This window comes from Cynocephalus volans, chromosome 1, assembly GCF_027409185.1.
Source record: "Cynocephalus volans isolate mCynVol1 chromosome 1, mCynVol1.pri, whole genome shotgun sequence".
NCBI classification, from domain to species: Eukaryota; Metazoa; Chordata; class Mammalia; order Dermoptera; family Cynocephalidae; genus Cynocephalus; species Cynocephalus volans.
This window is the reverse complement of record NC_084460.1, coordinates 112,935,579-112,948,490: the sequence shown is the minus strand read 5'-3', so window position 1 is coordinate 112,948,490 and position 12,912 is coordinate 112,935,579. Positions and strand designations below refer to the sequence as shown.

At 35.4% G+C, this 12,912-nt stretch overlaps 1 protein-coding gene across 6 annotated transcripts in view; it reads right to left on the bottom strand.

Annotated features, from left to right (window-relative positions):
* The window catches only part of TP63 (tumor protein p63), a 246,812-nt gene that overhangs the window by 91,008 nt on the left and 142,892 nt on the right, over window positions 1-12,912 (bottom strand). The window contains exon 1 of one of the 6 annotated variants that reach the window (XM_063089781.1): window positions 7,728-7,827. The exons of the other annotated variants lie outside the window; for them this stretch is intronic. Within the exon in view, the coding sequence (XP_062945851.1) occupies window positions 7,728-7,769 (42 nt within the window). The 5' untranslated portion in view covers window positions 7,770-7,827. Of the gene's footprint in view, window positions 1-7,727; window positions 7,828-12,912 lie in introns of those variants that run through there. 6 annotated transcript variants of the gene reach the window in all.

Sequence of the window (12,912 nt, the reverse complement as noted above, 5' to 3'; positions counted from 1 at the left end):
GGCCCCTTTGGGTGTTTTGCGCAAGCTTGAAAGGAAAAAGAAAATGCCTGTACAGAGTTCTTTCCAAAGCAAGCTCACTTTGGGGGTGGTAATTCTCATAGGGGTATTATACTAAACTGTACCTATTAGTGGCTTTAGCACCAATAAGAAAGTGGAACTATTTCTTTTGTAGTGTTTCCAGAATAGCTGACAACAGTGTTTCATAAATTTCCGCCTCTGGCAACACACCACAGCTTGACTCAAAACTCCCTCTTTCAGCTTTTATAAGGAAATCTCTCTTTTTTTTTGCCATTTAAGAAACAAAGACAAGATGTAATTCAGATTACAAGTTTTGCATGAAATATCAATTTATGCTCTACACACATCCACTAACATTCCAAAAATGTATTATTCTTGCCAGTTTTCCCTCTACCTAGAACCGACATGTGTTTTATCTTAATGCCAGTTTCTGAATTTTAAATTGACAGGTGAACATATCTGCTAAAACCATCTCAGCTCCAATCCACACAACAGTCCAATTTCACTTTGTCTTTGGAGAAGAAACTTGAACAATTTCTTTTAAAAATCAGTGTATAAAATTAGTCATCATCAAACATAAAAAGAAATTTCCAAGGTATTTCTGTTTTGCAGAAAATGAAAAGAAATGCTTTTTCAATAGAATAGGTATGCTATCACATCAAATAAAAAAATCAAATGTGGAAAAGTATAAAGTACTGTGTCTAAGAAGACTTTATAGACACATCATTTGGCTACACATCTCTTCAAAGAAGTTCGCACAACAATGTAGTATTTTGTGGAACCTCACTGTTTTCCCTGTCTGCAAAGAGTTAAAAGCAGCACAATTACATTCTAACCTTAAATACTTTCAAAGTCTATTTTATGCAAGTGGAGGACTAGGTTGTTAAGGAAGAGAAAGAAATGAGATACAAGCTTGTATGTCTCCCCAATTATCAAAAAGCACAGATTTCCCTCCACCCCCCTCTCTTCACCTTTAAATCAAGTAACTGAGCTCCCAGTCACCCAGCCACCCATGGTCTGCCTTCCTCTGCCCTAGTATAATCTCTTCAATTGCCTGCATTTTCTTCCTGGGTGAGATGAAAGTGATGAAGGAGGTTGTGGAAGAAGAGAATATTGATGAGGGTACAGACATATCTCTTCCCCATATTTCTCCTCAAATATTAAATCTTAACTGTGTATCTTTGTCCCAAAATTTGAAAATTTTATGGCAGGTTTTTTTTTTAATTTGAAATACCAAGATTTTAATTTGTTTTTGTTTTTATTTGACTTGGTGGGGCTGTCCATTTTTGAAATGGAATATTCATATTTCCTCCTGCTCTAGTACTTCCCACCTGGGATTCTCATTTGAACAAATGTCCAATATATTCTCTTGATATAGTCTCTCAAACACCCAGCTCCAGGATTACTAATTGCATTTAGAGCATTGACCACAGAAAAACGCTTTCTTGTCCTGATTCTAAGATGACTATTTAATAAATAATGTAAACTTATAATCGACATAGAGAATCAGTATGAATTTTGTTCCTAGCTTTGATTCATTTTAAAATGTAATTACCAAGTTCCTATAAAGGGTAAGACACCATATCTGTCTCTGGAGAAGTCTAAGGAATGGGAACAGGTAATCAATCTATAACTTCTCCCAGCTCAAGCAATCATTTGGGCTAATTCTTCTGCCTTGCTGCAGAATGCCACTTATCACCTCTAGAACATGTAGTCAAAATTTTGAATCTCAAATCCTGAACTCCATTCACACTTTCAAAACATGCATGAGTTCTATCTCTAGTGAGATCAACCATCCTACCATCTTTTGTTGCTGTTTCTATAAAAGCTTTCAATTTTGACATAAATATTAAATACATATCAGTGTTTAACTCAACATAGTCTCTTTTCAAATCAGTATACCATGCTCCTTTATCTGGTCCAGTACAGTTCTTCCTTGTACTTTAATTAATTTTCCAACCCTCTACACAGAATGACCTCCCCTCACCACATCCTTGGCTGAATTCTGGTCCTCAAACCATGTGAAATATTACCTTCATCATGACCAGTTTAAACTCCGTTTCACTCTTTGAGAAACTCTGGTGTCTCTTGCAATTCTGTTTTATACTGGAGTCGTTTATGAGCCTCCTATATACTATCTAGGATTGTGAATTCTCAGAGGCTAGTGGTTGTGACTTATTTCTGCTTTCCTCATGATGCCTATCGCAGTGACTACTGCAATGACTTAGCTCTCATTAATGTTGGGTTGCAAGAAAATGCTTCTGTTAATGGGGGAAATAATCTAAATGGTTTATGCTGGTGTATCAAAATCATTATATCTGGTTTACAGCCAAATTTATACTGCTTTTTCATTTTGAGGTGGTATGTTGAGAATGAGAAGGAAATAAAGAATGGGATCTTTATTTACAGAGTTATCACATCATTTATCTTCTACCTGGCATACATTTGAAAGTGAGAAAAGAGGTGCTATTAATACTTATGCTGGAATTGCAGGCATAATTAAAGACAAATCAAGAACAGTAATTCCTAACTTATCTATAGCAGGGACGACAGCTATTAAAGGGAGCTATGAGCAGAAAACATACAAGTTGTATGAGACTTTAGAAATAATCCATTCCTTCCCATCCAAAGGTTCTAGAGAGGTGATGGCTATTCCTGCAAAACAAGCAGTCAGTGGGCAATGCAGAAATATACATTTTTATACTTCTGGGCAGCTAGAGCAAAGCCATTTGTCTCCCCAAGTGCTCTCTACTAGAGCTCCAATTACACAACTCCTCTGTTCAAAACCCTTCTATGGCTTGTCATTGCCACTCCACTAAATGCACTTTCCTCTCAATGGATGGTCCTTTCTGAGCCACTTGATCTTACATTTCTTACTTTATTTCCTAATTACCTCATACCTCCAATTCAATTCCGTCTGAACATCTGACATTTCGGAGTGCACTAGCAATCACCCCACCTCTCTGCCTCTGCTGATGTTTATTTCTTCACCTGAAATCCTCCTTTCCTCTTACATTTCTAGGACTTTGAAAGTGCTACCTGTCCTTTCAAGTAAAACTGCATCTCACAAACACACATAGAACTTCTTAAATCTTCTATTTCAAGGAACTCTTTCTCTTTGACACTTTATCTTGCTCACACTTCTCATATGGCACTTAAGATCTGCCCTGTTATAAGTGTATGTATATCTGGCTCATTTCTCCAATGAATTATAAACTTCTTAGTGTAGGAACTTTTTCTTACTTGTTTTTAGATTGTATACATAACTGATGGTCAGTAAAGATTTATTTACAAAGAGCATCAGTCCTTCTAACCTAAATTTCTCCTCTTCAATAATACTTTTATGAGTACTGACAAAGTACAACTTAACCAAAAAGTGTAAGTGAAAATTATAAAATGCTTGAGAGGTAGCACATTAATAAGCCACCTTCACTATTTTCTTGTGCTTCCAAATTGTGTCCTTAAGACAAGATTATAAATAAGATTTATAGCTTAATATTTAGATCATTGTTTCACCTTGACACTTCAAACTATTCTCTTCCAAACCCAAATGTACTAGCCTACTGAATACGCTTCATAAACTTCACTAAATTGTCACTGGACAATAAGGCTCTTTTAGTCATTTGACCTTTTTCTCATCATACATTTAAAAAAAACCCCAGAAACTGAGAGTCCATTGGGTTTGGAAAATATTTTATCTTCAAAATAGTAAAGCTTTTGTGGAAATTTTAAAAATAATCAAGTTGTTTTTCAGTGAGGTACCTTTTTTGTTATCTGTGTTCACTCTTCCATTTCATTAACATAAAACAAGAAGAAGTTAAAAAAATATTCAATAGGAGAAAAAAGTTTAATAATTTTACTATGAAGGGAGGATTTTTATCTATCCCTCTCTATCCCACCAGGTCAGGTTCCACACAGAGCGATCACATATACATCAAAGAAAGCTAGGGTGCATTTGTGGTAACATATTTATCAACCATTTGATGCAAATCCCTCCTTGATAGACATAAAATCTCATGATCTCAGATATATACTCCCCTAATAAGCAGAATACAAAATCTAAATTCTATATACGCTCATCACCTAAGAAAATTTAAAGTTTGCATTCAGAAAATGTATGTCGTGTGATAATAGAGTAACCAGTATTTGTTCAGTTGTTATGGATACCCCAGACATCCATTTATTCTTCCTACTGTACTCCCCACAGCCCTGTTGAGGATCACTGCTCTTCTACAAAACAAAACAAACATGCTTTTCCTTATCTAGGTAAAAGATAAGTGCTTTATTGTCACCAGCTCATTTTTCCAGTAGTAGTGAAGGAAGGTATGATCTATGATCTGTGATCTAAGATCTCTCTCTCCCAGTCCCCTCTGGGCTTGAGGGCACCCAATTGTAAAACGAGTAGTGCAATCTGAGGCCACAGCACAGAGTGAGGAATCAGGCCTGGGTGACACTGGAATTAAACCTGTAAATTCTTCTTACCTACTGTGTCTTCTTCTAAGAGGCTAACCATCTCAGAAGCACAACACAAGAAAGCTTAATATATAATATATTTATTAACTATCAAGAGAAAAATCAAGCCCCCCACCCCTCTTTTTTAATGGATCAGTCAGTAAAAACAATATTGGAATAGGAAAGAGTATTTCCCTTGACATGCAGGCCCAGAGGTCAATTAAATGACAGTGACCTGGACTCCAGAGCTGATACTGCTGCCATCTACTGTGAATCACAATAGTCCTTACAGTGTTTTTTTTTTGTTGTTGTTTTTAAATCTTTTTGGTATTAAGGAGAACAGAGTAAATGAAACAATCATATACATATTGTTTTCTCTCCCCCAAAATATATATATATTATATTATATATATATTATAATATATATATATATATTTTAACCTTGATTTGTAAAAGAGGAATCTTGGTATATGAACCTCAAATTCTCCCTTAGTTCTAAAATACATTAACCCATTCACCAAAGTAAAATTCCCATGGGGAATTTTAGCAAAGATCACTAAGAAGGAGTTTGAGACTCTCTCTCTCTCTCTCTCTCTCTCTCTCTCTCTCTCTCTCACACACACACACACACACACACACACACACACACACACCCCACACACACACCCCTAGCCCAGTTTTTTCAGCAAGAAAGTCGCGCTAAAATCTAATCGGTGAATCGGTGAAGAAGTTCCTTTCGTTTGAGCCTCTCAATTTCCAAGTCAAAGACCAGTCCCAGAGGCTTGTTATTCCAAGCCTGGCACTGGGGAGTGGAGCTTGCTGGAGGCCTCTCCATTGTAACCCAAGGGCAGAGCCTTACACTGTGCCTGTTACATCCTGCCCTGTTCTCCTCCCTTCCGACACTTTCCTGTTCATTAACAGCTTCCCCAAATCCAGCTCTGTTTAGGGGAAAAGAACCGGAAAGCTGTGGAAAAGGGAGCGGAAAAGGAACAGTGTTCTCATATTATTGTTGAGTTATCAATGCAAAGAAATTACCAACAAGTTAAATTAAAAATTATTTAAAGTCAGAAAACCAGTTATAGTTTTTAAATACTTGTCACACCACTGGGAGTTCTACACCCTTTTTATTCTTAATCTGCCCAATTTCCAACAATTCCTGTGTCGATAATAGCAGATTGCTACTTTTATATTGACAGTTACTAATAACCGCGAATCCCGAAATATTATAACCCTTGTATTACATTTTAGGATTCTCAGGGCCATGTGGTTCCAGGCATTTCATACACTCAGATGTATAAATGCGTATTTATAGAGGACTAGATACTGTAGCAGAACCCCATACAGAAAAGAAAGCTATTTTTCAGTAATAACGTGGCAGTCAAGCCCTAAAGTTCGCGTGTAAGACGCTCGCTGCCAGAAGGATACGAAAGTCATGACCGCAATATGCAAAAAGCCGCTGGTAGAGAAGGGCAGCCATATGTTTCGCATGTATATTTCTTCCCTGTACCCCAGCAGCACTGCACTAGAACACAGACAAGTGCTGCCTTTTGAGCTGCTGGCCACCTATTTACTTAAAGTTTTGAAAAACTTAAATCCGTGTAAAGGTATCTCCTTTCTTCATAAGAATGTCATATTCTCACATGCGACCTGACTCTTTCACCTCCATAAAAGGCAATAATTCCTACCAATGTCTTCCAATCACAGCATTTATGCAGGTTTTTTGCTCGCAACATATGTTTAACTTAAATATAATCATTTTTTTCCAATTTTCACCAAGCTTGCACTTTTCTTATAGATATGTCTGAACCAACTCTTGCTTCTCCCCTTATACTCAGACATACATAAATCAGATATAAAGACAGTGTGAAATCGCTCAAGAAAAAGGCAGATATGATATGACGGACAAATGATTTTCTTAATGATTGAAACTGGACAAAATCGGATCCAATAGAAACAAGATGATCTTAAACGTTAACCTCTTTTTTTTTTTTTTTTTTAATTGGTTGGTAACATTTTAAGCTAACTTTCAATATTAACGTAAAACAAGAAACTCAAGTTTCTCTACTGAGGACAAGCAAGCCTGCTTGAATGTTTTAAAGGAAAATAGGCACTTCCTTTTCCTTCTTTAGATAACTCGATATTTCCACTGTTATATTTACACAGTTCAGGTGTCTAGACAACAGCACGGTCAATAGGATCGTGCGGGCCCTGCTTTGTTGCCCTTTGCCAAACGCTTACTTTTGTGGTCTGCACTGGAGTACTATGCATTTTGTTTTGATTTTTCAGGAGTTCAATTTAAGAAGTCTAGCCTAGTTTTCCAAGCATTCACCTGCAAGCATTTTCATCCAAAGCACTGAACTCTCTCCACAACCCCCCACCCCCAATCTGATTAGTGTCAACACAGCTGCCCTATTCTGAGGAATGTAAACTAATATTGTTGTTAGACCTCCCTCAACCTTAGGAAACTTCCTCAAAGCTTTACAGTCTCTTTACGAGTTAGATTTTTTTTTTTTTTCTAATTCCTTTGCCCAGTGATTTAAATCCCTAAGACAAACTTGTTGAGAAGAGATGAGAAAGGCCAATATCAATTCCGTAAATAAAATTTTGTATAATACACATTTACATGTATGCATGTATAAATATTTAATAATAAGTCGCTCCAAGATAACTTTGTCATTACATAGTGAAAGTCTAAGTCAATCGCTAGACAATAGGGGCATTACTAAAGTCCCTTCAGGATTTAGGTGGGTCTTTGGATTGATATAATTAAAAACAGAGATGGCTTTAAAAAAATCTCACCTGATTCTTTTGGGGGAAAAAGCTTCATTTGCTTTTAGGATGAAATCTGAAGATAGAACTCAGCTAAGACAGTCAACTAGTTTGTCTTACTGTTACATGAATACCCATCAGAGGAGTCATTTCAATATAGCTAGCAGAATCTGATCTGCTTTCTCAGTCTGTTCTTATAAAAAGTGATTTTACAAACTCCTGAATATTGAGATATTCAAACACATAATGTCACCCAGAATTTCTTTTCCCTTTTCTCTTACTCTTTCATCTCCTACTTAAAAAAAAAAAAGAAAAAAAAAAATCTTACAGCCACCACAGAAAACATTAACCAAGAAAAGGAGACTCCTATACACAATTTGCAAAAACATTACATAGGGTGACCAAGAACCACAAATATGTAAGTTTTAATTAAAAAATAAAAATGAAAAAGCATCTCTAAATGGAGTGCTAAAATCTAAAATCCTTACCTCACTAAATTGAGTCTGGGCATTGTTTTCCAGGTACAACATGTTAGCTGTAAGATTGATCAATGCTGCTGTCCTCTCTTCTGGCTCCAGGATTTTGCCAACCCCCCCACCCCCTCTGAGACCCTTACAATATGAGTCTACTAAGAAGATAACAGAACTCAAGTCCCTCTCTCTCTTTCTCTCTCTGTACATAATTTAAGGTTCCCTAATATATACCCAACTATAGGCATGAGGGGGCGGGACTCTTCTCTTTACCTGTCCAATCCATCAACTTCCACCTGGACTCCTCCACTCCAATGGAGTGAGGCCTCTCCCATCTCATTAAGTAGTTAGAATTCCTTATCACCAATCTTTAAAAGAAAAAGAAAGAAAGGGAGAAAAAAAAAAAAACAGGAGAGAGCCAGACAGGTAAAACTTTCCCTGTGTCTTTCATAAGAGAGTGCACTTTCTCCTAAAAACAAAACAAAATCTCTCCAGACAAACCGTACCACCACCACAACTTACAGAAGGCATTACAGAAAGTTATTTTACACTTTTCAACTGAAAAAGTAAAACTTCAGGGAAAGTTTTTGGAAGGCTTTTTAAAAAAAATTAGATTTGGGGTTTCAAGAATGATTACATAAAGTTAGAAATAAGAGGAAAATACTCAATTCATTGCTATATTTATTCAATATAAAAACTAAACTCACTGCCTGATAGCTGAAAAGTTTTTGACTTATTCTCCCCAGAGAAATGCCCGTGGTTTCATACCAAGCAATGCCAACATATACCACTTGGTTTTTCAGAGCATGTTTTAATAAATTTAAAACCATTGGTCCCGTTAACTTGTAAAAACAAACAAACATTCATATTACAGGAAATAGAAATCCTAGGAAATGTGCCCATTAATTTTTTTTAAAGAAAGCTTATTTATTTGAATATTTCTTTTCTCTACTTTATTGCACCCAGTTTTAATTAATGCTCAAACATACATATTTTACAGTAAATAGGCAATAAAAAATGATTATTTTACATGATGCTGCTATTTAAATAATTAATAGAATAAATCTTAATGCATGACACACCAATTGGCTTTTGCCTTAAAAATATATTTACATAAATACATAAGGACATTTATGTAGAATCTGGTCTTGGTCATCATAATTTAGTGAAGATGAAATATACCCTGATGGTTATTGTGCGATTCACTAAAATACTCACATAGTACTGCCGAGTATTTGTAATTCAGTTAGTTTTATATCTAAGCATCACCTCCCCTCCACACCCCACTAAGGTAGCCAATTCTCTCCATTCTGCCTGAAATTTACAATGAGCCAAGATGAATTTAAATGAATAGATTGCTTCTAAATTTTAGATTAGATGAAAATTCAAAGCCAGAACAGATTAGTATACACATTGCAGAAATAAAGTTTGTAAATATGTTCATGACCTTTGATTTACTTCCTCTTTACTTCTACTTTTGCATCTATAAAATGCATACATGTAACAGATGATGTGGTCATTGGAGGGGTAATTATTTTGAGGGCCCTGAACTATTGGTAATAATGTTTCCTTTTTTTCCAAAAAACCCTTCCATAATTTGATCTCAAGTATTCCTGAATGTGACAATACTCTGTAACACTACAAATTTATATCACAGAAAACTTTCTTTTCTTCACTCAAATATTGGGAAGAATGACCTCTGTTACTATCTGTAATTAACCAAATGAACACTGGCTAGAAGGCAAAAAACAAAAACAAAAAAAACCTTACAAAATGCAGTATAATTATTTGTACCATGTATTTAAATTCTACACCCACTGACAGCTTAAGGGCCAATAGTAAAAAGCAAATGGTTGTTTCCTTAAAGCTATGCTCTATTCCAGTGGTTCAAAAACTTGGATGACTCCGAGAATCATCCAGGGTGCTTTTTAAAAACAGATTTCTAGACCTGGACCCAGATCTACTGAATCAGACTCAACAGAGCTGCAGCCCTAACAACTGGATTTTATACAGCCTGCTAGACAGTTCTGAATGAGTCATGCTTGAGAATCAATGTTCTAGAATAGATGCTGTTAGCACAACTGCCCAGAAAGTCATTATTGGATTCTTTTTTACATTATTGGGAATAGTAAAACCATTTGAATCCCTAAATCTAGGTCTTACAGTCTCAAGTGTTGATGATATACAATCAAAATATAAACAAACTTTATCTTTCACAGAGTCAAGAGTCCCAGCAGGATTTGACAGATGAAAAAGTCATACTCTTTCTAGGCACCAGCTCAGCCATTGACACAATTAAATCTGACTATGGTCTCTAACATATCTACCAAGATTCTGGAAAAAAATCTAAGATAATATATCCACTGTGGCTACTTGAAAACTTTGAATAGTTAAGGGAAAAAAGCACTGGATGGGGAGTTAGGAGATATGGGCTCTGTTCCCAGCTCTGCCTTTAGCTAGCTCTGTGCCCTTGGGGCAAATTACTTAACCATTATGGATTCAGATTCCTCATTTGTGAAATTAGGGGCAGAACTAAATGATTTCTGAAGACCATAACAAAAATCAGAGTCTGTCTTTTTCCAGAATTCAGGGTAGTAATTTAGAGGAATGCTCCTATTTCTTTTACTTTATTTAGACATTTGTTGCTCAATTTGATCATCTCTGTATTATATAACTGAAGTAGTCTAGTTGCTCATATATTTAGATGACATAAAGAAAAAGGAACAATATATTGGGGGAAAAATCCATGTTTTTTGATTTAAGATACCCTCACAATGAAAAATTAGCTAATAGACCATATGAATTTGAACTTGGCACAAACATTTCCATAAAAGAGCTAATTAAAACACATCTGATAATGTTTGATTTCAGAATTAGTGTGAGTACATGATATAAATACCATGTGTTTATTTAAGCAGGAGGTTACAAAGAAGCAAGAATTTTCTGCACCCATTACACCATAATTTATCTGTGGATCTCAAAGGTTTAGTAGGATGCACTAATTTTTCTAACAACCTAGTGAGGTAGGTAAGTATTATTATCCACATTTTGTAGATAAAAAAACAAATTCAAAGATTTTAAGTGGATGTCCCACATCTTCAGGAGTCAGAACAACTCTATTTAGAGCTCATGACTTTCTGTTCTCAACCATTTCCCCAGTTTCCTTAAAGCTTCGTGGGCTGGGAATTAGGACTCAGCACTGCCCTATGGATGAAAGTCCCCTGCTGTAAATCCACAGCTTCAACAATAGAAGTCGAAGATGTGGGGTCAACACATATGCCTTCCAGAAATAAGGAAATATTAACATTTTGCTGAATATCCTTAACAGTTATTCATCTCTATTGTAAGTGCTGAAAATATTTTTCTGCATATGTGTCTGTATATGTGTGTATAACTGATCTTTCAAACTTGCATATACTGCTATGGTTTGTTCTTTGATGTACAAAAATTCTAATTTTTTTCTGTAGACAAATTTATCATTTTTTTCCCTTATACTTACTGGTTTTTGGACATAGTTTGAAAGGCCTTTCCCAGCCCAATGTTAAAAAAAAAAAAAATATGCAACCATACTACAGAATCATATCACGGTTTTTGAAATCTTTTTACACGCAAATATTTTAACTTTCCAGAATTTATATTTGTATGAGAGACAAAGGAGGATCCACTCCTAGCCACAAAAAATAAATGACTGATCTTCGTTATTTATTGAATAATATTTTTCTTTGATTTGAAATGCCATCTTAACAATATGAGGGTACTTCAAAAAGTTTGTGGAAAAATAGAATTGAAAATTAATACGAATCTTTCCACGAGCTTTTTGAAGACCCCTTGTACACCAAATGTCAATGGCTCCATCTTATAATCTCTATATGACAAAGTTAAGCAAGTCTATAAATCCTAGGGTAGGGACATAGAAAATATTTGAAGTTCTTAATATATCTTATGTGGAGTTGAGTAGGAAACAAAACAGCAACTATAAAATTCTAGAAAGTAAGAAATGGAAGCGATTTTGTGTTCTTGGGTCTATGTTGGAACCAATAGGTCGAGGCAGGTGTAGAGGAAGTGACATGTTTAAGTTTTGTGAAGCTGAGTAAGAGATAATAGAGATGATGGGTTCCATCATGAAGACTTAGTTTCATTAAATTGAGAGAGAAGTGAAGTTAAAAGAGACCAAGGGCTTGGGTAAATTTGGCTAAGTTTAGGTAGTCATTTATTTAAATTAAAATAAAAATTGGTGGCTTGTTTTTATAGCAACAGTTAATATTATGAGAATGTGTAGCTGGTTCTAAATGGGAATATATCAATCCTTCTATTCTTTAACTAAAAATATAGCAGACTGAAGTAGAAAAAGGAATATCCAGCAATGATGCTTTACTTTCTCCCCTCCCGTTAGGGCCCCTCACCATCACTTCATCTTTCCTAAAGAGCAACTCTGATCACGTTACTCCTCTGGGTGCCTCAATGCCAATGGGACAAAACCAACTATTTAGACAGGCATTCCAGGCCTTTCAAAATCTGACCTCAAACTACCTCTCAGCTTCATGTTTTCTATATTCCACTCTGTTAACTATATGCTGGCCCCAGCTGACCATTTCTGTCCCTCGGTTTGGAATGCCTTCATATCCTTTATCTGATATATTCAAACATTTTCAGGTACTTTAAGTGCTACCTTTGTGAGGACTTCTCCAACCCCTGGCTGAAGTTAAATCTTCTCTTATCCTACATGAGTGCATGTAAAAGCAGTGATAAAATTCTTCCACTTAGTTCGAAAAGTTGTATACTGATCTGTGTCTTCCACTAGACTATGAACTTTTTGAAGTTAGAGTACATTTATCTTTATCATATCACATTTAGTGTCTAAAAGCTCAAGGAATATAAGTTCAATTAAATAATTTTATTCTATAAGAATAAACTAGAAAGTTGAACACTAGATTGTTTTCCCAATGTATTTCTCATGAGATAGATACTTGTTTCACAGAAATACCTTTCCTGTAAAAAAAAAAAAAAAAAAAAAATCAAAGCACAGTATCAAATTGAAATAGAAGGAAAAAAAAAAATGATACTTTGAATCCAAGCTCAGTATCTCAAATCCTCCATAATTATTCATCAAAAGAAACTCATCAGCATGATCAACCTGTAAGAGTCAAAAAAGGTTGGGGCTTTTATAGCATGTGTGAAAGCTAAGAAATGCTGGGACTTTCCA